The sequence below is a fragment of the Podarcis vaucheri genome, assembly GCF_965113315.1.
Source record: "Podarcis vaucheri genome assembly, chromosome: 1".
Lineage (NCBI taxonomy): Eukaryota > Metazoa > Chordata > Lepidosauria > Squamata > Lacertidae > Podarcis > Podarcis vaucheri.
Genome location: NC_138759.1, coordinates 7,961,331 through 7,984,649, shown reverse-complemented (window position 1 = coordinate 7,984,649; position 23,319 = coordinate 7,961,331). Strand labels below are relative to the sequence as shown.

The window sequence follows — 23,319 nt, the reverse complement described above, 5'->3', positions numbered from 1 at the left end:
AAAAGGCCTGGTGGAACAGCTCTGTCTTGCAGGCCCTGCGGAAGGATGTCAGGTCCTGCAGGGCCCTAGTCTCTTGTGACAGAGCGTTCCACCAGATTGGAGCCGCGGCCGAGAAAGCCCTGGCTCTAGTTGAGGCCAGCCTAACCTCTCTGAGGCCTGGGATCTTTAGGGTGTTTTTATTTGCAGACCGTAAATTTCTCTGTGGGACATACCAGGAGAGGCGGTCCCGTAGGTACGAGGGTCCTAGGCCGTATAGGGCTTTAAAGGTTAAAACCAGCACCTTAAACCTGATCCTGTACTCCACCGGGAGCCAGTGCAGCTGGTACAGCACCGGATGGATATGATCTCGCAGCGAAGACCCCGTAAGGAGTCTCGCCGCGGCATTCTGCACCTGCTGGAGTTTCTGGGTCAGTCTCAAGTTCTTCAAATATATGACTTTTAGATTTTTTTTTAAAATTAAGGTTTGGTTCTTTTTATGAATTAGAATAGTAAAGGATGAATGATGAGAAATACTGCCATTTCCTGAGTCAGACATATATGGAAAAAGCAACAGATCTAATCCTTTATCAGAAAGGATTTGAAATGGGGAGGGACATTCCTTTGATCATGGCTCCCATTGCTGGCTGTTTCTTTATTTGGGGTCCACACTGAGCAATGAGGAAAGGAAGAGGTGCTGGACCACTGGCTATCTCAATATGTGAATCTGGAGTCACTTCACACTTGGTCCCTCTATGTGCAGTTTATGGAAGATAGTGTTCCATGCCACACACAGAACACAACATGCAGGGCCTGTTCCCTTGATCTGCCCATTACTACTGGAGACAGGTCACATGCCTGGGCTATTTTCAAACGTTACGCTTTAAGGAGAGGCAAGGACTGCACATATACAACAGGGGTCATGTGTGTAGTAAAAACTGCTTCCGCACAGCCCTCCTGCTGCTGCAAGGAACTACAGGGTAGGAACCCATCACTCTTCTACTGCATCAGTTTTCCCTATTCCAGCCAGCACTCCGAGACACTGCAGTAGGGAGAAGGAGTGCTTTCCAATGGTATTTAATCCACTTCTGTTTTAAAAAGGAAGTTCTACTTCTATCGGACATAGTGAAATCAAGCGACAGAAATTTAGTAATTTAGCATTATGTCACAGATATAGTATCTTCCATCCAATTAAATGTTCTGCTTCTACGAGTCTCACTGGTACTGCGAAGAGGGTGTTCAAGCATCTGGTTCAAGAATTTTATTTTTAAAAAACCGCACTTCCATTGTATCACCACCCACTCTCTTTCCTCCCAGCTAAGTATTCCTTGCTGTTCTAAATCTCCTTTCTTTTTAATCTACTTCACATGCAGCCTACTTCAAATTAAAGCCTCCCTGAGCATGACCTTTTCAATACACTTAACTGTTCTTAAAAGAGTACATTGTCAAGGAGCCATGAAAATTAAAGATTCCTAGAAGAACAACTGACAAGAGCTCAGCGCTGCTGTTTTGCTCTCTTATTAACTGCTAGTGCAGAGCCAGCAGAATCCGGCCATATTTTTCCCACCAAAAAACACACATCAAAGATAGTAAATGCTACTCTGCTTCCAGGCTGCATCTTTACAATTTGCAAAGCACTTCATACCTATACACCTGTAAGTTAGCTCAGTAGCATCACCTTTTCTACAACATTTCCCTTACTGAAACATACAAAATGGAAAGTGCAACAAAACACAGGAGAACAAGAAATGAGAGAACCGAATAAGCATTCTTATTAAACTTAATTGGTCCCCTTGTTTAGAAGTTTTATGATTAGAGCAAGAGTGGACAACGTAGTCCTCAACTACAATTCCCATCATCCCTGACCACTGACCATGCTGGCTAGGGCTAATAATAATAATAATTTATACCCCGCCCATCTGGCTGGGTTTCCCCAGCCACTCTGGGCGGCTTCCTAACGAATATTAAAAACAATACAGTGTCAGACATTAAAAACTTCCCTAAACAGGGCCGCCTTCAGTTGTCTTTTAAAAGTAAAATAGTTGTTTATTGCCTTGACATCTGCTGGGAGGGCGTTCCACGGGACAGGTGCCACTACCGAGAAGGCCCTCTGCCTGGTTCCCTGTGACCTTACTTCTCGCAGCAAGGGAACAGCCAGAACGCCCTTGGCGCTGGGCCTCAGTGATGGGAGCTAGTGCCCAAGGACAGCTGGAGGGCAGCAAGTTGGCAAGCCCTGAGATCTCAAAAGGACATTTTACTCTTATCACCATTTCTATACTGTACCACCAAGGCGCTCAAGGCTGTATAAAAGCCCCATGGCACAAACACACACACAAAACCAAACAAACCCTCACACAATGACACACAAAATCCCCGCAGCAATGCTTTAAAGTAAGCTAGTCTAAGAGACAGCAACTGGATCATAGTTAACACATTGAGCTTTACGGTTAAGCGGGGTTTTAAACACAAATCTCCCTATTCCCAATTCAGCCTTCTAACCACTACAACACTCTGGTTTATGTGTGGGGACATGGGTACACATTAGGGGACATGGGTACACATTTCAGAAAAATGTTGAGTACACTCCTGACTACAACTATCAGTCCCATATAACAGATGATGAGACTAGGAGGCTGAGGGGACACCTTTCATGTTCATGGTTGAGGGAAGAACTGAATTCAATCTCTTCAAGTCTGAATCTGTTGCCTTCCAGAGGTTGTTGGGCTCCATCCTGCTCCCAACTTTCCTGACAGTTGGCCATTCTGGCTGGTGCTGATGCAAGTTGGGAGTCACCAACATCTGGAGGGGGGTGGACGACAGCTTCCCCCTTCCTCTCCCATAGCGCTCACTTCAGACAAGCATGCAGCTGTAGCCAGTTATGCCTTCTAACAATCAGCAACGATTTCCCCCAAAGGATAAAAAGTTGGATACGGCAAATTCATGCTGCAGAGAGAGGAGAGCTCCAAAATTGAAGCCCACTAGCACAACTACCTCCTTAACAAGGAAGAAACAATCCAATTGCCACACAGAGTCTGAGGGCCGGTCTCTGGCAAAATTAAAAGACGTTTATCAATGTATGGTAACACTGGTGCCCTGATAACAACAGCTGGCTTAAATGCTGGCTCCAGCTACCTGCAGTTAACAAATGAAGGTTTGTTCTCAGTAAGGAGCAAGCGTTGCCTTCGCACCGGTCCCGTGTGAAGCAGGCCCAGAGGAGTTAATAGGGAAGGCCTAAGATTTTCTTTTCCTTTAACAGTGTTTGCAGACTGAGAAAAAAGCAATTGACATGAATCTACAACATTGAGTTAAAGGTGCTCAAGGTGTCAATAGCTCACTCCATATTTTGCAGCTTTCCCCCATCCCTAACTGTATGTAGTTAGACTGATTTATACTATGCAGCGGCTGCATCTAGGCAATACACTAACCCATGTTTTAAGGAAGGGTAAGCAAGATGGAGCCACCCGGGTGTTGTAATGACTCCTAACTCCTCTCAGCCGCAGGCAGCATGGCTAAAGGTCAGGGATTACAGGAGCTGTACCATCACATCTGGAAGGCACTATGTTGGCTACCCGTATTTTGAGAGATAGCAGCTTAAATTTCCATTCAGTTACTGTATAGAACTGCTTTCTGTCTGTCAGCAATCAGGAGACCTGTCAAATCTTTGACCAGTGGTCCTTATGGCTTTTATTCTCTCTTTCAATAATAAAGAACTATGAACTGCTTGCCTCCCTATCTGTCTTCCATTTCGGAGATTTTACCACCCAAGTGCTCACAAGCAGGGCATGACGATGATCAATCACACCTTATTTGGTATTTAAAGGTATATTGCCGCTGTACATGGAGGTCCCTTTTCAGCTGACCATCTTGTGGTCATGAATTCCATTTGAACTATGTAAACATTACTCCAAGTCAAGTGAGAGTGACCCAAATGTCAGCATCTCTTGCAGTGTGGAGGCTGGGCTGCGGCTAAAATAGAAAATTTAAGTTCCACAGATCTTGCAGCATTCATCTTTGGGCCACAGCCAATATTTTTTAGAACTTGCTTACCAGAAGGAATGATTCTGGCTTGGATCCTAAGTTAGCCTTTTCCCAACCTTCTAAAACAGGTTTTCGGAGAGTGCAAGATTGCAGGCAGAAATCGAGGAAAGTCTCCTCCCACTTCTGCCTGCAGAAGCATCACCTGAGCAGAACTCCACCTGGGGGAAGATCCCACCAGCCACAACAAACTCTGAGACACTGATTTCCCCTTGCATACATGTGTCACCACAAAAAGGGTGCATTCATTCCTCAATGCTTTCCTTAGCATTTTCTTACTCTCACTACAACCAAACCACCTTTGTTCAGGTGAAGACAATTATTCATTGAGGCATAAGGCTACAATTCTATCCACGTGTATTCCAGCTTAGGACAAGAACCTAGGTATCCACCTGGAAACCAGAGAGCAGCTGTTAAATAGAGAAAATGCTGGTCTATTCAAGAAGCTCCTGGCCCTGCTCAATATGACAGCAAACATGGACCAAAGTGAAATTAACCAAACCAGAACCTTCATATTCCACATAAAGCAGTGTCAGTATCTGCTTAAAGGCACACACACAAGCTGTTTCCAGAGGCAGGTAATATTTTAATGCATATCCCTGCAGCCGGGCAAAGTACAGATACACTTTCCTGGAGCTTTTGTAAAGGGGGACAAAAGCCAAACAATTCAACACATTAAATCATGTGAAGTTTAGTTAATACATTAAGGCTTACCAAAACAAACTTTCCAGTTATGTCAATTTTCAATTCTTAATGCAGTGCTAGAAGCCGAAATTTGACTGCCACTATATTCTTGTTGTTGACACTTGCATGAAACAGCCCTAGAACACTTTTAAGCCACTCTTCCAGAGAATAATATTTACTCAAGAATTAAGTATGCAAAGGACTTGTAGAACTTTTTGAAAGAAGCAACTTACAAATAAGCCTTTGTTCAAATGGGATAAAGTTTGTTTAAAATCCATGCAGTTATCTCAACAACAATATGTCGGGCATTCTAAACTTACAAATCCTCCTTATTAAAAACAACATTACAACTTAATTTAAAGTCCAGTGACAAATATTTAAAATACTGTTATGTTTTATTTTACAAGACACTGTTAATAATTCTCAGGTGGCAGAGGGCAATATGAATAAGTAAAGTTATCCAATACCAGATCAGACCACGAACCCATCTAACTCCGTATGATCTACCATAACTGGCAGTAGTTCTCCAAAATCTTGGTCTCTTTGGCTGAGAACTGTTTATTCCTTCATCTCCCCACAAATAAGAAATGCTAGAGAAGGTATTTAGGGTCCCTGAAACAATTTCCAAGCTCCTGGGCCACAATTATCAGTCCAAAGGCACAGAAATGCAAACATGCCAAAACCAATTCTGCAATTTCTTTAAACTTTAGGAGTGATGCTCAGGGCAGCCAAAGGAATTATGTTCTCCAATATTTTGTTGCTATATAAACACAATTACACTTGAAAAACACTGTCATACAGCAAACTGTTCTCAGCTTGTTAACTTATTTTAACACAGAAGTTAAAAGAAAATCCACTGCCTTGGCCTTTACCCCTTCCAGAAGCCTTGCTAGTGCCACACAAATTACTAGTCTCTCTGCTCATACATACGCATGTTTATCATTTGTGACCTACAAGGGGGAATCCCAAAAGCAATCCTTAGCCCCAATGACAAGAAGGCAAATGACTATTTATGAGGCTAAGTACAGCCATATCAGGAAATACAAAACTCACAACAATCCATCGCTTCTCTTGTCTCTCCTATTCAAAAGTATGAAGGTACAGCCATTAAGCATGACACTAATGAAGGTGCTTAGTGTAGCTGGTAAAGATGAGCCCTAGGGAAGTAGTTTACACTTAACTTTTCTAAACTTGTGTGCTCACTTTATCCACATAGCCTGGTTTTTCCTAAGAGGCTGAGCTCCTAACTCAAAGCCTGGCATCCTCAGGCCAGGGGTGGGGAACCTGTAGCCCTCCAGATGTTGTTGGACAAACTCCCAACAACCCCAGGCAGCACAGCCAATTGTCGGGAATGATGGGAATAGTACTCTAGCAACATCTGGAGGACCAGAGGTTCTCCATCACTTACAAAACAAGCAGCTCCACATGAAGCATCCGTTGCTTAACCACACCATTTCAGTCTGCAGGCAGGAGAAATCTAAAAGTTGATAGTCTGGTACATTTCAGGGAGCTGTTTTTAGCATAATTGGGCATTTGTACAACGGACCCACAAGTACAATCTGAAGTAGTACAGTCCATCTACTGATCATGGATTAACTCAAGAACCCAGCAGACACTTTTGATGTATTGCTTTCTAATGCTGAAGAGACCACTATGTAAGCAGCATGGATCTTTTCTAACCCAAGGGTCACATTCCCCTCTGGGCAACCTTATGGGAGCCACACGGCAGTGACAGGCAGAGCGGAGGCAATACTAGGTGGAGCAATAAATGTGTTTTTTTGCTTCTGCAGAGTTGGTTAGTGTCTTCACACTCACACATCCCTCTCTATCCAAGAAAGCAAGTATTACTATCACCATCAGAGTTCAAGGACACATTACAGCCAGGCAAAAGGACTCATGCAGGGCTGGTGAGGGGTGTGGATTGAGGTATTTTAATTGGCTCCATGTCTCCCCCCCCCCCAACTTCTAAATCATTGTTAAACATTTGGCAATATTCCTTCTATACAGACGCCCTATTTTATTGGGAAGTTTAAAAAGTCATAAGAGATCTGTTCAAAAACCGCTGTGCATCTGGGACAGAGAAGAAGTTATGTATATCTTAGTGCCAGTGAAATCTACTTTGGCACAGAAATCTACTTACCTACAGTATACCAGCTTGCATCTGTCAGTTTACTGACAGTGGCCTCTTGAAACGATCCATCAGACATCTTGGTTTCAACAGTTGCACCAACCTATAATGTTAGAAATCACATTCAGTTCCTCGTACAGATCAACACCCTAAATTTAAACCCAACAGTGCCTAAGTGTTCCTCAACCTTTTGACAACTAAGGCACTAGTTTTGCTCCCCTAGATTTGAATTTTACATATTATTTTCTATTTGCTTTCAGAACGACAAGTCAGCACCCTGCATTTAAGTGTGGGATAGCTGCCTGTATACTTGCCTTCCTTTTGCCCATTCAGTCACAGTTAAGGGTGTGGTTCTTGCTGTGTGGGATTATCAGCTGCCGTGCAAGCAGCAGAGGGAATAATAGTTGTTTGCGGGCTTCCCACTTCACACAGAGAAATGGATGCACACTTTTTCCTTAGCAGACTTTGACTCTCCTCTCAGCAGTAAAGTCTTTCAAGACTAAGAAAGCTAATGCCCTTAGATGTTGCTTTTTATTTCAAAGGCACTTAAGTGCAAAGACTGTCTTCTGAAGTGGGACCCGGATGCGTTTCATTGTCAGCTGAATAGTCTGTACCATCATGGAACCAAGACTGAAAATTATCCCATGGAAGGCCAAGCTTTTGGACTCAGAAACTTTGTATCAAGTTTCTGAAGTGAGGAGTGGTTACATAAACATTGCTCTGAAATATTCTACTTTACACAGTTTTCCTTTCGTAGATAATTTCTTCCTTCATTTTTTGAGTGAACTATTTGTATATCCTCACTTTAATATTTCGGTGGGGAAAAAATATGCCTGAATCTGAGAACTAAAGTCAAACAGGAATGCTGCTGTCATTTGTCTTACTCTGAATCAGGCATTTAAATGCACAGTTTTTTGAATTTACTGATAACTTTTGAAGAAAACATGCATACATACCCTTAAAGGTCCTTTCACTTGGTCATCTTGCACCAACTGTGTTGAATTATCCTGTTTTAAGATCACCTGCATATTTTGAGAGGGATTTTAAAGAAAAAAGAATTTTACTTGCAAAGAGGTTAAAAAATGTCATTTACTGTGAGATTCAACTTCAGCCCACTTGAGCAATGGACTTTCATGTGTGCACACACAAGGCTTTTATGCGCCAGTAGGTTGCTCCCTAAAGTATGCCCCAGCAGGTATGGGGACTTTCCAGATCCAACTGGGGGTAAGAGCAGGAGGAAGTGCACATTGCTGTGACATCGGATCTCACCCTATATGCCAGCATGCAGAGTAGAACATTATTCTAAGTAAGATTTTTCAAACATGGAAGTTTGCTTTTATTAAAAGCATTCAATTAAAACGGTAGCACAACTATGGAAGAAATTGGAAGAAATTTAATTTCACGCTATCAATTGAGTATATGGTATTTGTCTGGTTGCCAAGTCAGGTCAATAAGTGATCTGGGGACGGGGGATTCCAATGATGTTTCCTTAGTAAATCCATTTTTTACATACAGTGTAGTACATTGAAACTCTTGACACAAATCAAAGAAGAACACGTCTTAGCTGACTGAGGTTTATGCCACAATAACAGGACAAAGGGACACAGGTGGCGCTGTGGGTTAAACCACAGAGCCTAGGACTTGCTCATTGGAAGGTAGGCGGTTCGAATCCCCGTGACGGGGTGAGCTCCCGTCGCTCGGTCCCTGCTCCTGCCAACCTAGCAGTTCAAAAGCACTTCAAAGTGCAAGTAGATAAATAGGTACTGCTTTGGCGGGAGGGTAAACAGCTTTTCCGTGCGTTGCTCTCGTTCTCCAGAAGCGGCTTAGTCATGCTGGCCACATGACCCGGAAGCTGTACGCCGGCTCCCTCGGCCAATAAAGCAAGATGAGCGCCGCAACCCCAGAATCGGTCAGGACTGGACCTAATGGTCAGGGGTCCTTTTACCTTTACCTAACAGGACAATCATATACATTTTCACTCAAAAGGATGTCCCATTATGGTCACTGGGACTTGAAAGTGGGCACAAGACTGCAAGACTGTGAGTCTTTTGAAAGGTGCCATGAGACTATTAATTGTGAGGCAAAATACCAACATGATCATGGCTTCACATGCAACTGATCCATTAACTCAGATCCATTAGAGATTTGCTTTCTCTTGATCAATGACTGAGCAAATCACAATTCCTGCTACACTAGCAACTTAGCCATAAGTCTGTCTCTTTGATAACACAGCAGATTACACCAATTAGAAAGCTCTCTTAACGATCCAGCGACTGTAGACCCGTGCTAGAAGACCCGTGCTAGAACATACCCTTAATGGAAACACTTCAGAAACGAATGTATTTTTAAAGCTGAATTTCTAGATATCATTCAGGTGAAGCCTATGAAGGGCTCACCATAATCCTTACCCATTTCAGCATTTACAAAAAAAGCCCCATCAAATTTATAGTAAGCACAAATTGTTATTGATTTTTCTTTTTTAAAACAAAAACAAAAACCCTGCTCTTCAGCAAAGATAGACTCCTAAAATGAACCTGCACACATCCAAGGAGAAATGCAGGGTATTCCTGATTCTCTCCTCGATCCCAATGCCGTAACACTTATTTGGACCAGAAGAGAGAAAACAAGTGGGGTTTCTTACTGCTTGAAAATAAATGATGCTACCTTACATTTTGGCAAGCTTTTTATTTCAGCAGGGTGCCCTATTGGGCTGGGCTTCCTTAGCAGCAGGATGCATGCATTTTCATGCAGAAGGTCCCCGGGTCTCTAGCTAAAAGTATCTAAGGAAATAGTTGATGTGAAAGACCTGTGGCTAATGCACTGGCATTAGTGTTCTCTCTTACCTTGACTTTCACCAGCCTTTTTACTGTCTTAATTTTTGCCTCGCAGAAGGCACCCCGGTATTTGGCACTGACATCAGTCCCAACTGTCAGGTAGGCAGGCTCATCTGCTGCCTGAAGAGAGAGCAAAAAATGGTCAAAGGGTGGAAGCATTCAAGCACATTTCTCAAGGTTCAGATGGCACAATTTTAAGCTTAATCGTAACAAAACCACGTTGAAAACCTTTTAAGTCTCCAGGAAGTAACTAACAGACTAAGACCTGCCACCGGCAATCAGTGGAGTTGCACATACACACAGGTTTACTCTGACCCAACAAGTCTTTAGAATCTATTGCGATTTATTTACTTTATCCATTCAGAAAAAACTCTAGTCACCAAAAAGAGAAAGGATTTGGTTCTTGTGTTTTGCTTTTACTAAGATAGCATATAGATTAATCCAAAACTTTTTACCATTTGTAATCTACTATTTGGACAGCAGCTTACAGTGACCAATACGTAACAGTACACACTGGAAACACTAAAAATAATCCTACAAGAATGTGTATTTCTGCAAGATGGACTGTACGCTCTGAAGTCTTTGAAGAAGTGCATGGTACTCCAACATTGCAGTTGTAAACAAAAAAATTGACAGCTGCTGCTTCAGCCAATGGATTTTAAGTCTTACTGGCCACAAGTGGTTTCTCAGGCAGAAATACCAACAGTCAAACTTTGCGTTTCGGAATACATTTCTCATATACAGTTGAAAGAAAAAGAAACAAGCCCAATTGTTGTTTAATGAGGATAGAATGCAACACTAATTTTCCTTAGTTTTCTGTTCATTTTTTCCAAAAGCTGCACCTCCCAAAAAACAAGCACCTGGGTACAGAACAGCAGAGGTTAACAAAGTTTTAACTGCTGATACAACACTGGGTCATTTGCCAGCTTAACAGCCCATTTATTAGAAAATACTTTAACAGCACATTTCAACAGGGTAGTTCCCAGGTAAGTGTGCATTAGATTGCAGCCTTAGTCCAACAGTTAGGACTTAATTCATTAGAAAATAAGTATAAGGCAGTGTCTTATGTACTTTCACTTTGATCAACTTTGACCATACTTCTGTTCAATGAATTAGCATCATTGAATAGTGACCTTTTTAATGGCAAGTAATAACTAACGAACAAGTAGCACTGAATGGTGATGTTTTTAACAGCAAGTAATAACTAGCGAACAATCTTACAACCCAGCAAATGAGTGGGTAGGGATAGAATTTCACTTCTCATTCCCAATACACCGTAGTGGAAAACAGCAATTTCAACTTTTCAGAGAAACATTTGAAACACAATGTAAGCAAGAATTTTAGCACTGATGTTACTGATATATAAGTTCTTGAATGTAAAGAACCAGAAGAGGAATGCCTCATTTCTTTCCAGAGCTGTTCACTGGGTTTGCAGACATATGTGGCTGTTCAGCAAAAGGCAAGCTTCCTAGCAGTGGCATATGAACCATATTTCACTAAATATGTATTCAACAGGATGATGTAATTTTAACATTGAAGGAAAATAATACACATTCATTGGCAGGATAGAGAACAGAAGAGAAGGGAAAACTGAGAAGTTGAGAAACAGATTTACCTTCATCTTTGAAGGTTATTTGAGGGATTCCAGCTCAAACGTTTTCTTTTTACCACAGTTGAAGAAAAATCTAGAAAACAAGAAGAAAATGGTAATATTCATACATGTAATTATAAAAAAATTTATAAAAAGTTACAGAACTGAAGAGCAAGAAATTAAACTATGAAGTCAATGGTCAATTATGAAAACACAATCCTCTCCTTAGTGTACACAACGCAGAACTTCTGCATCTGTAGAACACTCACTCAAGGCCTCATACCGGCAAGGAGAAGGAAAGGGCTGAAAAGTAGTAAGTGGGCAATTTGGAGTTCTGGTTGAGAAGTAGCTGATGCTGCTACCTTCTCTCTATTTCAGCTCCCTCTTGCTCATCTCTGCATCCCCCGTCAGTAACTGTCATCCATCCTTTTCTCTTCAGCCTGTCAAGAAAAGAAACTCTAAGGCCACGGAGAAGACATTCACTTAAAGGAAGCAAGAGGATGATCAAGAAACAGGAGCAATCCCAAGAAGCCAGGATCTCCAGCCCCCCTCTCTTAGCTTTCTTAAATCTGAAAAGACAGACAAGAATATATCTGAAGGTAAAAATGCTGCCTGGCAAAGGGGAGGCTGACAGGCCAGTCAAATGCAGACACACCCTCCATTTACGACTTCCAGCTTGATCCTCTGTATGTTTACTCAAAAGTATGTACTCAAGTGGGACTTGCACCCAAGGGTGCACAGGGCTGCTGCAAGTTGTCGGCAACATCCCCTCGACCGCCTAGCAAAATCACTCTTTTGCTTTTTCTGGTTGAGAAGCACCTCAGACCTTCTTTCCCCACCCCCTGCACTTAGTCCCCACTCCGATTCACATCCAGGCCTCGCTCGAAACAAGCCCCATTCCTTTTAAACGCACTTCCCCATATGCCGAAGCCCTCCTCCTCCTTCCGCCCCCAAGTGAAAGCAAAATCCGTGCTGTGTTTTGGGAAACCTCCTCGACTCCGAAAGGAAACACATCCCCCCCCCATTTCCCACCCACCCGATTAAAAAAACCTCACCCCTCTTCTAGGCCTTGGCCTCTGTGAACCCCCCCCCCCGTCTCCCGGCCCACCCCGGCTGCCCCCCAAGACACAAGCCCCTCGGACCCCCAACCAAGGCGATGGCAAGCGGGGAGGGGGGGCAAGAACGCCTCCAACCCCCCCCCTCCGAGGAAGGCCAAGGAAACTGACGAGGGGCTTTCTTTCTGAGGGGGGGGGGGAGAAGGGAAAAGAGAAGTCATGGGGAGGAGGCGGCCCGCCCCGAGCTGAAGGGGGCCTCGTCCAGATGTGGCGGGGAAAGAGAGCCTGCTCAAAGTGTGGCAGGAGGAAGGAGGACTTGGCCGGTGTGTGGTGGCTCCTCCGTGAGGGGAAGCGGGCAGAAGAAGGCAGCGCTTCTCCGTCAGGCATTAGAGAGGCAGCGGGAGGAGGAGGAGGATCCCGCCCGGGCCTCCCGCAACCTCCGGAGGGGATCCCGACTTCCAGCGCAGGGTCCCCTGCCTTCCCTCCAAGCCCGGCCAGGCCCCCTCAGCCCCGCCACCAACTCACCGCCGACGAGGATCCGGCGGCGGCGGCGGCTGCCCCGTTTCCTTCCTCCGGTGTAAGACGTGGGCGCGTCTCCGCCGTCCGGCCCCGAGCAGGAAAGAAGCGGCGGCGGCGGCGGCTGAGGCGGCGAAGGACGACGACGACGGAGCGAGCGGCGGCAGCGGGGAGGGGGAGGGAGGGAGGGAGGTGGGGAAGGAGGACGGGCCTGTGGTCTCGCGCCTCGGCTCCGCCTCTTCCCCGCCCCCGGCAGCCCGGGCTGCCTCTGGCTCGCGCGCTCTGGCTCCCTGACGGGCGGCGGGCGGGACTCCCCGGCCCAGCGCTACTGCTGCTGCTGCTGCTGCCTTGCGCGGCTCAACACCCAAATAACAAGCTGTTGAGCAGGATCTGCGCGGCGCGGCCTCCCATTGGCTCCTCCCCTCGCGGGGCCCCCTCCCCGCCCGTGACGCTCGAGGGGGCGCTCTGCCCCGCCCCGATCGGGCGCCGCGCGTAGCTCCCGCCTTTCATTGGACTGCGGAAGGGCAGCTCTCCGCGACGCGATTGGGCGGCCGCTTTCCTCCGCCCCCGCCCGCACCCGACTTCTTCTTCTTCGTTTCCCCGCCCCTCCACCATCATCAAAGACTTTTCATTGGTCCAAACCGAGGAAGGGCGAAGCGCCGTTGGACGGCCGGGGGCTTAAAAAAGGAGTTAAGTCAAAGTTTCCACCCGCCCCGCCTCCCTGGGCTAAGAAGGGGAAGCGAGCGAGAGGCCTGCAGGGGCCGGATGTGAAGCGCCGCGAGGCGATTGGAGGAGGACTTGGCGGGGCAGGAATCTGAGGAGCGGGTGGGCGGGGCTAGGGAAAATGAGGAGGAGGAATGGCGAGAGGTGATTGGCTGCCCGCGCCTGTCTCATGGAAACGGAAAGGTGGAGGGCGGGGCCAACAGAAGCTTGCGGAGGCGGCGAAGGGAAAGCCGAGTCCTAACGCGCATGCGTCCTCCGGCCGTCAGGGTTTCATTATTTTTTTCCTCCCCATCGCCTTCGCCCGGCGCCATTTTGTGCGCTCTTCAGTCACGTCTCGGTCCCATTTCGTTGAGAGGGCTGGAGGTGAAGGGGTGCTGAGGAGCGGCTCCGGCGGAGGCCTGAGGTAAACGAAGCCGAGGTAGGTGTGGGTGCGGTGAGGCCTTTTAATGTGTGTGGCGGGGGAGAATGCGACCTCCGTCCGTTGGCTTAAAAACAGCCGTATTTTGTGTGGAGAACGTCGAGGGGCGAGGAGGGCCGCGAGCCCCGCGACCGTTACCGCGGAAAACTGCCTCAACGGGCCGAGGTAAACGTTGCGTAGCGGGGCGGGGCTGCGGACCGGAAGCCGAGTGTGACGTCAGGAGTTGCGCAGCCGCCAATAAGTGGGCGGGGCTTCCTCTTCCGGGTTTCCCTCCTCGCTCTTCCTTTTGATAGACCAGGGGAGTGAAGTTTACCCCCGCGAGGATCTGGGACGCAGCATATTTTTTCCCCACCCTCGTATTTCTTGAAAGTGCTTAATGGCTGTACCTTCCTCGTGAAAAGGGCCTTGTCGTAGCCCTTCTATAACGCTTTCAATTTTTGTTGCTCCAGTAGCTACCTGCAAACGTCCGACCATCCCGCAGCGCCGCAGGAGCACTTTTTATGGAGAGGGATATGCATTTGTGGATCAGGGGCGCCGTCTTAGATCCTCCCAGAGATCTGCGCATGGAGGCTGTCCATAAAGCAGCTGGGCCCTGCTCCATTGTTCTTAAACCCCCGCTGGCTGTTAGCTTACTCTCCACAATCCATGTATCTCTGCACCTTTCAACCTAGAATAGTACTTCTGTTGTCTGATGAAGAGGGGCTCTAGCCCACAAAAAGCTTCGGCTGTAGCCTTTCTTCAACTGTGCAGAATTAAAACATTTTCTATTAAAGACTAGCTTGACTTCCTCTGCAGGATTAATGTTGTGTATTAGCTTTAATAGCACTCTCCTAGTCATGTTTACTCATAAGTATGTGTGGTTAGCCCTGCAGCCGAAAAATTGTCCCAAGCAAAGGAATACTCTCAAGTCTAAATGCTGTACGCTTCTCTCTCCCTTCCCTCCCATACAGATAGATATATAGGTATCCATATCTCATACCTTCAGCATGCCATCTGTGAGCCACTGCTCAATGTGGATTAAGAGATGTTTGTGCTGCAAGGGGAGCAAGCTGTGCTTTCTTGTAGTGCAGACTTTTTGTGCCTGTGTTCTGTTTCTAGTAAATGCAAGTTGCTCAGACATCGAAAGGTCGGCGGTTCGAATCCCCGCGGCGGGGTGCGCTCCCGCTGCTCGGTCCCAGCGCCTGCCAACCTAGCAGTTCGAAAGCACCCCCGGGTGCAAGTAGATAAATAGGTACCGCTTACCAGCGGGAAGGTAAACGGCGTTCCGTGTGCTGCGCTGGCTCGCCAGATGCAGCTTGTCACGCTGGCCACGTGACCCGGAAGTGTCTTCGGACAGCGCTGGCCCCCGGCCAATAGATGTGAGATGGGCGCACAAACCCCAGAGTCTGGCAAGACTGGCCCGTACGGGCAGGGGTACCTTTACCTTTACCTTTAGTTTCTGGTAGCCTGAAGAGAAGATCTGCAAAAGTCCTCCCACCTTGTCAAAAGGACCATTCTTTATAAACATGAAGAAGAGTTAGGAATTTTGTGCTCTCCATCAACTTGCCAAGGGGTGAAAAGAAGGTAGCTTCATAAGAGTGCTTTTTTGTAATCAGTAGAGTGGAAACTTCTGCCATGATTATGAGTAGAGCTTTTTACTGAGGATTACAAGAGAATAAAATAAAATTTCACGAGGGCCTTGCAAATACTAACTCTTGTCTTAGGATTCTTAAATCACTTCAGCCCATCTTTTATGTGCTTGTACGCTTTGCACTCCAGATGTCCTTATGAATTCACTGGTTGTTCAGGATGGTAATTATGGAACTAGGGGCAGTGTTCGAAACTCCCATTGTTCTAGGCACATTTTGCGACAGAATTTCATAATCGCAAGCAGGTTCTGAGCTCTGGGCACAGTATTGTGCCTAAGATTTCAGATTAAAACTTTGTATTTCCAGCAGTTTGAACTCCATCTTGTACTCCCCTTTCAAGAAGCACTTGTTTGATATTTGCAGGGGGAAGTATGCCGGCACCTCCTTCACAGTATTTAAATTGTTTCAGTTAAGAAGGATTTGCATATTTGCAAACAACAGAATTTTACACCAGTTTTCGAATCAACACAAAATTGAACGGTTGTGACATTTACAGAGCATGAGGTAGATATTCATCATGCTTTAGGCCGCATAGTCATCTTGTCATCTGTGACACACAAGTTGGAATGGGGTGGGGAGAGGATGTCCTTCCTCCTTTGTAATTTATCTTAATTTTGCCACCCGTGGCTAACTTGCTAGGTTTTCCACCTGCAGGTTGGATACAGAAAATACAGGACTGTTCATGAGAATTTTAAGCAGGGCTCCACAAATTATTGCTGCCCTTAGTAGTGAGCTATTTGTATTGGCCACTGGCTCCTCTCCTACACAGAATCCTCTGGCACACATGGGGAAGAGCTGGGTCAGCTTTTCACTTAGCCTGGTCTTTCAATACACTAGGAAATAGCAAGAGAGATGCTTGCTATATCTTCTAAATGAGGTACTAAAAGAGGCAGGCTCCTTCTTTGTGTTGCAGAGAACTTGGAGAGAGAGAGAGAGAGAGTAGTCTCTCTTTCCAACCTGTTATGAAGAAAGAGCCCTCCCCTCGGGTTGCCTGCAAATCATGCAGTAATTTGAGAAATGAGGTACTGTATCTTGCTTTGTCCAGGACATCTAGGAATTGCCAGAAAGAGACCATTAGTAACTGCTGGTCACGCCTGACTGTATTTATGGATGCTTGCACTTAACTACCCAGGACAGTGGTTTTCAAACAGTAGGGCAGTCTCCCTTTAGCACGTGGAAAGAGAATTCAAAGTCAGAAAGAGATAGAACCTTAAGCCATGTAGAACCTTCCTCCCTAGCAGGCTAAGACATGATGGGCTGAACACCCCAGCATAAAATCTTCATTGATTCATACTGAGTTTAAGTGGATGAGTGAGCGCCCACCTAATTTGGCAGGAGCTTCTCCCCTTTTCTGAAACTGTTACCTTGTTGGAATAGTGTCCCACATGCAAAGACCTTTGCGTGCCATGAGCAGAGTGTTGGTTCTGATTTGACAAGGGGGATAATAGGACAGAATTGATTGAGAAGGGGGTGACAAGCTCATACTGAGCTAGGGCCTATAATCTCTTGCACAAAATGCTGACACTTTGTATCTCTTATTCCAGCAGCAATTTCTTTCTTTGAAACTTAACCCAATGAGGCATCAGAGGGACGTGTTCAGCATGGTGATGACAAATAAACTTGGAGCACCTTGCAAAGGACCCTGTGGTGCTAAAAGCCATGGGGTGGAGGATGCTGCTGCCGTTGTGAAGCTGGGCTATCTAACTCAAGAAGAAGATAATCCGCACGGAACATAGGATGAGTGGGACAGCTGAGCGAGGGCAGCTGCACTTCATATGTTGATGCCGGAGACAAGATGGCTGTAAACTACGTCTGAGACGGTGGGTCTTAACACTGGCTCTGAATAGTTGATCCCGACACACACAGTACAGTGTATATTTTGCATTGTAATTGCAGTTGGGAGAGGAAACACAGCTGCACTGTAGGTAGACCAAATACTCCATCCATAGACATCGCCTCCTAGTAGATTGCTATTATTAAAGTGATCCTGCTAGGGTGATGGGTGGGAAATGGGTGTGAACTTCAATCCTTACAGAATATGAAAATAATAAAGACCAAACTATCACAAGATTGGAACGCGGGTGGTGCTGTGGGTTAAACCACAGAGCCTAGGACTTGCCAATCAGAAGGTTGGCGGTTCGAATCCCGGCGGGGTGAGCTTCTGTTGCTCTGTCCCTGCTCCTGCCAACCTAGCAGTTTGAAAACACATCAAAAGTGAAAGTAGATAAATAGGTACCGCTCCGGCGGGAAGGTAAACGGCATTTCTGTGTGCTGCTCTGGTTTGCCAGAAGCGGCTTAGTCATGCTGGCCACATGACCCGGAAGATGTATGCCGGCTCCCTCGGCCAATAAAGCGAGATGAGCGCCGCAATCCCAGAGTCAGTCACTACTGGGCCTAATGGTCAGGGGTCCCTTTACCTTTTTTATCACAAGATTATTCTGTGTCTTTGCAAAATAAACTTGGCCATGTACAGATATTGTGATGATGACTATTAACTATGTTTCACATAGCAAATTAGTACTTCATATCGTAGCTCACATGCTGTCCTTTATGTGGTGAATGCTGTTTAATGTCTCTGTTGGGAGACTCAATTCTTATGCTTTTGGTTTTGTTACGCATGAGCTGTTAAGCAATTAGGGCTTGACTTAGTGAGGTTATTTGTTCTAGCATGTATCTGAATAGGTTTTCATAAACCTGGGAACCAAGAAGGGAAGGAAATGGATGTAGCTGAATTTTTATTTTCCTCTTCTGTTTTGCCTTTTGTCCCAGTTCTTAAATGAAACAAGGTGTGAGTGTCTGATTTTATTTTAGGGAGGGGAAAGCTAGCTGGGTTGTACACTTCAAAGGAAGTAATTATCCTTAGAAGCTCAGATGTTCAACTTTGGCAGTTAACACTGTAGGTTTATTAGAAAGAAACCTTGGACATTGTACTAACTCAGAGTTTGTGGTACAGAAAGTGGCTACAGCTGAATACACAAATCCATGCTATTAACATATGTGTAAATGTCTTTTTTTTTTTAAGAAACACAGTGAACACAATGGGAGGAATGAATGGCTTGGTTCACATGTTGGGTTGAATTTTTGTTTGATGTTATGTGAATGAGGCTTGAGCTTGTGTGTTGCCCCCTCCCCTTGCAGGCTTTGATTTCAACCTCCTTATGTCAAACCTTGATTTACTGTTACATTCAGGCCGGCAAACTAGTAGATGTGCTTTCCTTCATATTCAAACCACAATGCCTGAGAGCCCAAGAATCTCTCACAATGCAAAAGCATTAACTGCTGTTGTGTTAGAGGTGAGCCAATTCAATGTGAATCCGCTCCCATGCTGCATTTCATCACAAGACTGCTTTTATTATCATAGATTGAAGGTAATATCAAGGAGTAGGCTACAGTTCTAACTGCTTTGTGGCACAAAAATATATTGGGAAAGGCTGCTAAGACTTCATAGAGTAACACTTTTAATCTGCAAAACTTGGGTGTGTTCTAAGGTGAGAAGGAAGCAGCTGAATACATTCCTGTTGCTTCCACACTCCACCATTGCCGTCTGCCTTTTTTCCTGCTGTCTGCTCACTGCTTTTCTTCTGCCCATAAGAACTACTAACAATGTTTCCAAAGAAAGGAAAAGCAGTTCAGCTTTATAGCAGCTGTTAAATATTTTTTGTCATGCCAGGCTCTCCATGGCTACTTGAGATGGAGATGAACACTGAATAGAGAATCCTGGAAAAGCTGTGGGTGTTCTTCCAGTTACTGATCTGGCTTAATTGGGCATTAACAGTTTTTAGAAACTTGCAAGTGTAATTTGATCAGATACCTGCTTTTAAAATGCATTTTAAAACTAATACATCATAAATAATTTACATGCTGCTGTGAATGTTTGGATTATGATAATGTCAAAGGTATAATACAGTGGTGCCCCGCAAGACGAAATTAATTCGTTCCGCAAGTTTTGTCGTCTAGCGAATTTTTCGTCTTGCGAATCACGAAATCCCATAGGAATGCATTGAAAATCAATTAATGCGTTCCTATGGTCAAAAAAAGTCCAAACAAAGCCAAATTTGGTACAACAACAGTTTATTAACTGCTCTTTAAAGTCACACATACTGTAAAGAGCAGTTCAAAAATTGAAGGGAAAATAAATTAACTTTATAAAGAAAACATGTATTTGTTTTTAGACAAAGGAAACAAAGTCGCGAGACGTTTTCGTCTTGCGAAGCAAGCCCATAGGTGAAATTCGTCTTGCGAGGCAAATCGAAAACGGAAAAACCTTTCGTCTAGCGAGTTTTTTTGTCTTGCGAGGCATTCGTCTTGCGAGGTACCACTGTACTTGTTCTAGCCTGAGCATTCCACCCCTGAGAAAACAATCTGTCTTGCAAACAGTGATTCAGGCACCTTCCTCCTGTTTTTCCCCAGGTTCTGGTCTCTCAATTGCTGCTGCCTCTCCAGAGCAGTATTCTAGCTCCATAAAGCCACAACTAGAAGAAAACATTATATTACCAGTTGATGCCCTTTAATGCTGAAAGCAATAATGTGCACATTGATAATAGAATTGTAGAGAAGGGACCACGAGGATCATCTAGCCGAACCCTGTAAGGCAGGGATCTAAGATTAAGAGCCTCACACTCTACTGACTGAGCTATGAGGGTCTAGACTGGTAATGACAACAGTATAGAGAAGGAATAGGCACTGTCAGCTGGAGCATTTTACTATAATTTATTGAACCAGGCAACTGAGAATACAGATATTGCCATTGTGCAGAAGTGTTGGAGCAGAGGGAATGCCTGGGGGGGGGGACAGCCAGGCTTTCTAGAAATGTAACTTCTTTTTGCTATTTGCCAGGTGCCTTTCAAGTTGCTTACCATCCCGTTCCAGAGAGCATTTGGAAATCAGTGCTTTATTTAATCACCAAGCCATCTGGAAAGGTAAGACAGTTTCTCAATATTTGCTAGCTATGTAGTGTGAAGGTTTTTCCCCTCCTAATTTTCATGTTGCCTTTTGTGCTTTGTTGTGTCAGAATTGCATAATCATATATGGTGATAGTGAACTCATTCTCCAGGTGCTAATCCTTATGGAGCTAGTCCAGCGCACAAGTAAAATCCAATCATAGGCATCCCAGTGTATTTTTCCTCCGTAAAGCTCTGCCTGTGTAGAATAAAGACGCAAGTAGCAGCAAATGAAAATGCAGCTGGACTGATTTTCATTGCTGGTTTTTTGTTTTGTTTTTTGCTTGTTGGCTGAAACTGGTCTGCTCACCTGGCTTCCTGCTTTCATTGTTGGAGTCTAAGGAAGCAGTTTTCTATGTATGGTAATAAGCTTTAGCAATGTAGAACGGTCTTTGTAAGGAGGTCCCTGGATGCCTGTCAGTGGAACGGATAGCTAAGAGCCTGGTCAGGCAAATATTGCTAATATTTTTCTGCTTAAATGAGAAACCAGGCATTTTGCACAGAAAAAGAATGCGATCTCAGAAGTAGCTCTGCATAGGGTGATTTAAGTTTGGTTGACATCCTTCTGGAGGGATGTGGCTGCTTAAACCCATGCTGCTTGGGAAACACTTAAAAATACCGTATTGTACAGCTTTGTCTACTGCCTTGGTTCAGGTGATTCCTTCCTACGCTCATAGCTATACAGGACAACGACCAATGGGGATTGGGGGGCGGGGCGTGGAAGGGCAGAGAAAAGTTATGTGAGCTGGTTCTGTTCACACAGCCCTTTGATCTTTATCTGTCTACTTGGGTATTAGTATGGAAAATATGCAATTTGCTAGTTTTCACCTCCCTGGATATAATTACTATTTTAGGATGACAACTTGTTTCACTTTGATGTTACAAGTCAATATAGCCTTTATTCTTTTTAACTCATGTTAAGATTACAAATAGCAATGGTGTATTGCAGAAGCAAGTGTTTACTTTTGGCTTCCACCCAAGCTCAGTAACTTTTCTGTATTTTCAGCTTATGCATTCTATTATGTGCAAATAATTCCTTTAATTGTAAGGTGTTAGGAGATTTTTCTCTCTCTAAAGGTGACAGGTTTTTTATTTTATTTGTCAGTTGGACACAGTATCTTCAAAACACTTGTGTGATTTGCCTCTTCCCCTTGGATGAGAACATATAGCTTTCCCCAATATTTGTATATTTGTGTCATTTTAATCTTTTCCTTCAACAGAATTCTGACCGTGAACGTACAGATCCCTGCAGAAAATTCTTCCCAAGGCACAGAACGGTGTGAGCTTGTGTGTATGGCTGGAACCATGATGAAACATCAGCTATCTTGCTTGTGGGATTCAGTACATTTGTGCCGACTGCTTATAATCTGTTCCGAGTCATCTTCGTTAAGCAGAGAACTTTCATTGTATCCAAGCACTGACAGAATGTCTCAAGATGAACAGATACTTTAAACACTGATTTATGGAATAAAAGCCTCTTTTATGATTACATTTGGCATCTTTTGTTTACCTTACACTAGCTAGGAGCTTGGACAAACATGCTTTGTGGATATTTTAAGACTCTTTTCTAAGGATTGTGCATTTGGGTCCTAGTGTGAGCACCACAGCTTCTTCTGGTCTTGGTTGCGACTAAGGAGCCGTTTATGGATAAATGAGAGTAGCCATTGAAAGGAGACTAAGGAGACTAATGTAGAAGACCCCTGGCTCCCAATATAAAACCTGTGCATTGCATCTTAAGTCCTAATGAGAGTTCTGTCTTGCCTGTTTTACTCGCTGAAGGGCCACTATTGGTAATAGTTGCACCTCTTAATTTAGGAGAATTAGGGCTCCTCCTTTTTTTTTAATGAGACCTTGGGTCTCCAGCTGTTTTTGGACTACAGTTCCCATCCCTGACCACTGGTCCTGCAAGCTAGGGATGATGGGAGTTGCAGTCCAAAACCAGTTGGAGACCCAAGTTTGGGAAACGCTGGCCTAGACCATCATTCACTGGCCCTGCTCAGCTTTTGCCTGTTTGGAAGGTATCACTGAATTGTGCTGATGCCGCTTATTGCCTGGCTGTGTGTAAATCTGAAGAATATAGTCTACTCTACAAAATTAAGAGTCCCATCTATTGCTGCAACTATTTTACTGCTGACCTCTACTACCGGCATGTGACTCCTGCACTTGAGTGAATGTGGGCTCTTGGGGTGAAGGTTCCCCATTCACAGAGGTAGGAGAAGCTTGCCCTACATTAGTAAAGAGGTTTCTCATACCTGCTGGATTGCACCTACCAACTCCTCTCCTTTACAACATATTACGTACAAATTATCCTTAAGTGCTTTGTGCTGTGAATCACACAGTGCTGGTTTGCATGTGTTTGCTTCCTGCTTAGTCACACTAATTTATGACGTAAGCAGGGCTGTGGTTTGGGGATGCCATGACTGACATGAGAAAGTGGAAACATGGTCTTGAGTACAGCACTGTAAATACACTGAGAAACCTTTTTTTTAGGGAACAGGAAGTAGTAATGAGTCAAGTGACACTGCCACTGGTCATCTGAAATATTAATAAATATTGTGTGGTTCAGCATCTTCCCAGTAGGAAGCTGCAATCATTCTACCATAAATTCATAAGTAGAAATTTGTGAAAATGTTTCCTTTCACCTTACTTTTTTATCAATAGATGTAGGAAAGTAGGCAAAAATATCCCACTACTGGCAGCTCTTTCAAAACTAGTGATCATTCAAGAATTTCAGTACTAAATTATTCAACACTAAACAGGATCATGTAAGAAATGCTCCAGTCCATGTACT

The 23,319-nt window shown here is 44.7% G+C and overlaps 1 protein-coding gene and 2 long non-coding RNA genes across 7 annotated transcripts in view; 2 read left to right on the top strand and 1 right to left on the bottom strand.

The window, feature by feature from the left end:
- The window catches only part of ARID4A (AT-rich interaction domain 4A), a 61,944-nt gene extending 48,955 nt beyond the window's left edge, over positions 1 to 12,989 (bottom strand). For 2 of the 4 annotated variants that reach the window (XM_082216698.1, XM_082216701.1), the window contains exons 1-5: positions 12,829 to 12,989; positions 11,273 to 11,342; positions 9,667 to 9,777; positions 7,780 to 7,845; positions 6,836 to 6,926 (exon numbers count right to left, since the gene is read on the bottom strand). In XM_082216698.1, the coding sequence (XP_082072824.1) occupies positions 6,836 to 6,926; positions 7,780 to 7,845; positions 9,667 to 9,777; positions 11,273 to 11,278 (274 nt within the window). In that variant the 5' untranslated portion in view covers positions 11,279 to 11,342; positions 12,829 to 12,989. Of the gene's footprint in view, positions 1 to 6,835; positions 6,927 to 7,779; positions 7,846 to 9,666; positions 9,778 to 11,272; positions 11,343 to 11,610; positions 11,799 to 12,828 lie in introns of those variants that run through there. The other 2 variants (XM_082216700.1, XM_082216699.1) reach the window with 2 other exon arrangements.
- Positions 12,990 to 13,707: 718 nt separating this feature from the next.
- On the top strand, positions 13,708 to 22,017 carry LOC309531025. 2 transcript variants are annotated; one of them, XR_014219009.1, is made up of 4 exons: positions 13,708 to 13,960; positions 17,136 to 17,408; positions 20,425 to 20,507; positions 21,749 to 22,017. It is a non-coding gene; the product is annotated as an uncharacterized lncRNA (long non-coding RNA). The 2 variants fall into 2 exon arrangements; XR_014219010.1 differs by having other exon boundaries at positions 13,711 to 13,960; positions 17,133 to 17,408.
- On the top strand, positions 19,489 to 19,911 carry LOC309531306. The gene is made up of 2 exons (XR_014219208.1): positions 19,489 to 19,555; positions 19,740 to 19,911. It is a non-coding gene; the product is annotated as an uncharacterized lncRNA (long non-coding RNA).
- Positions 22,018 to 23,319: the final 1,302 nt, after the last annotated feature.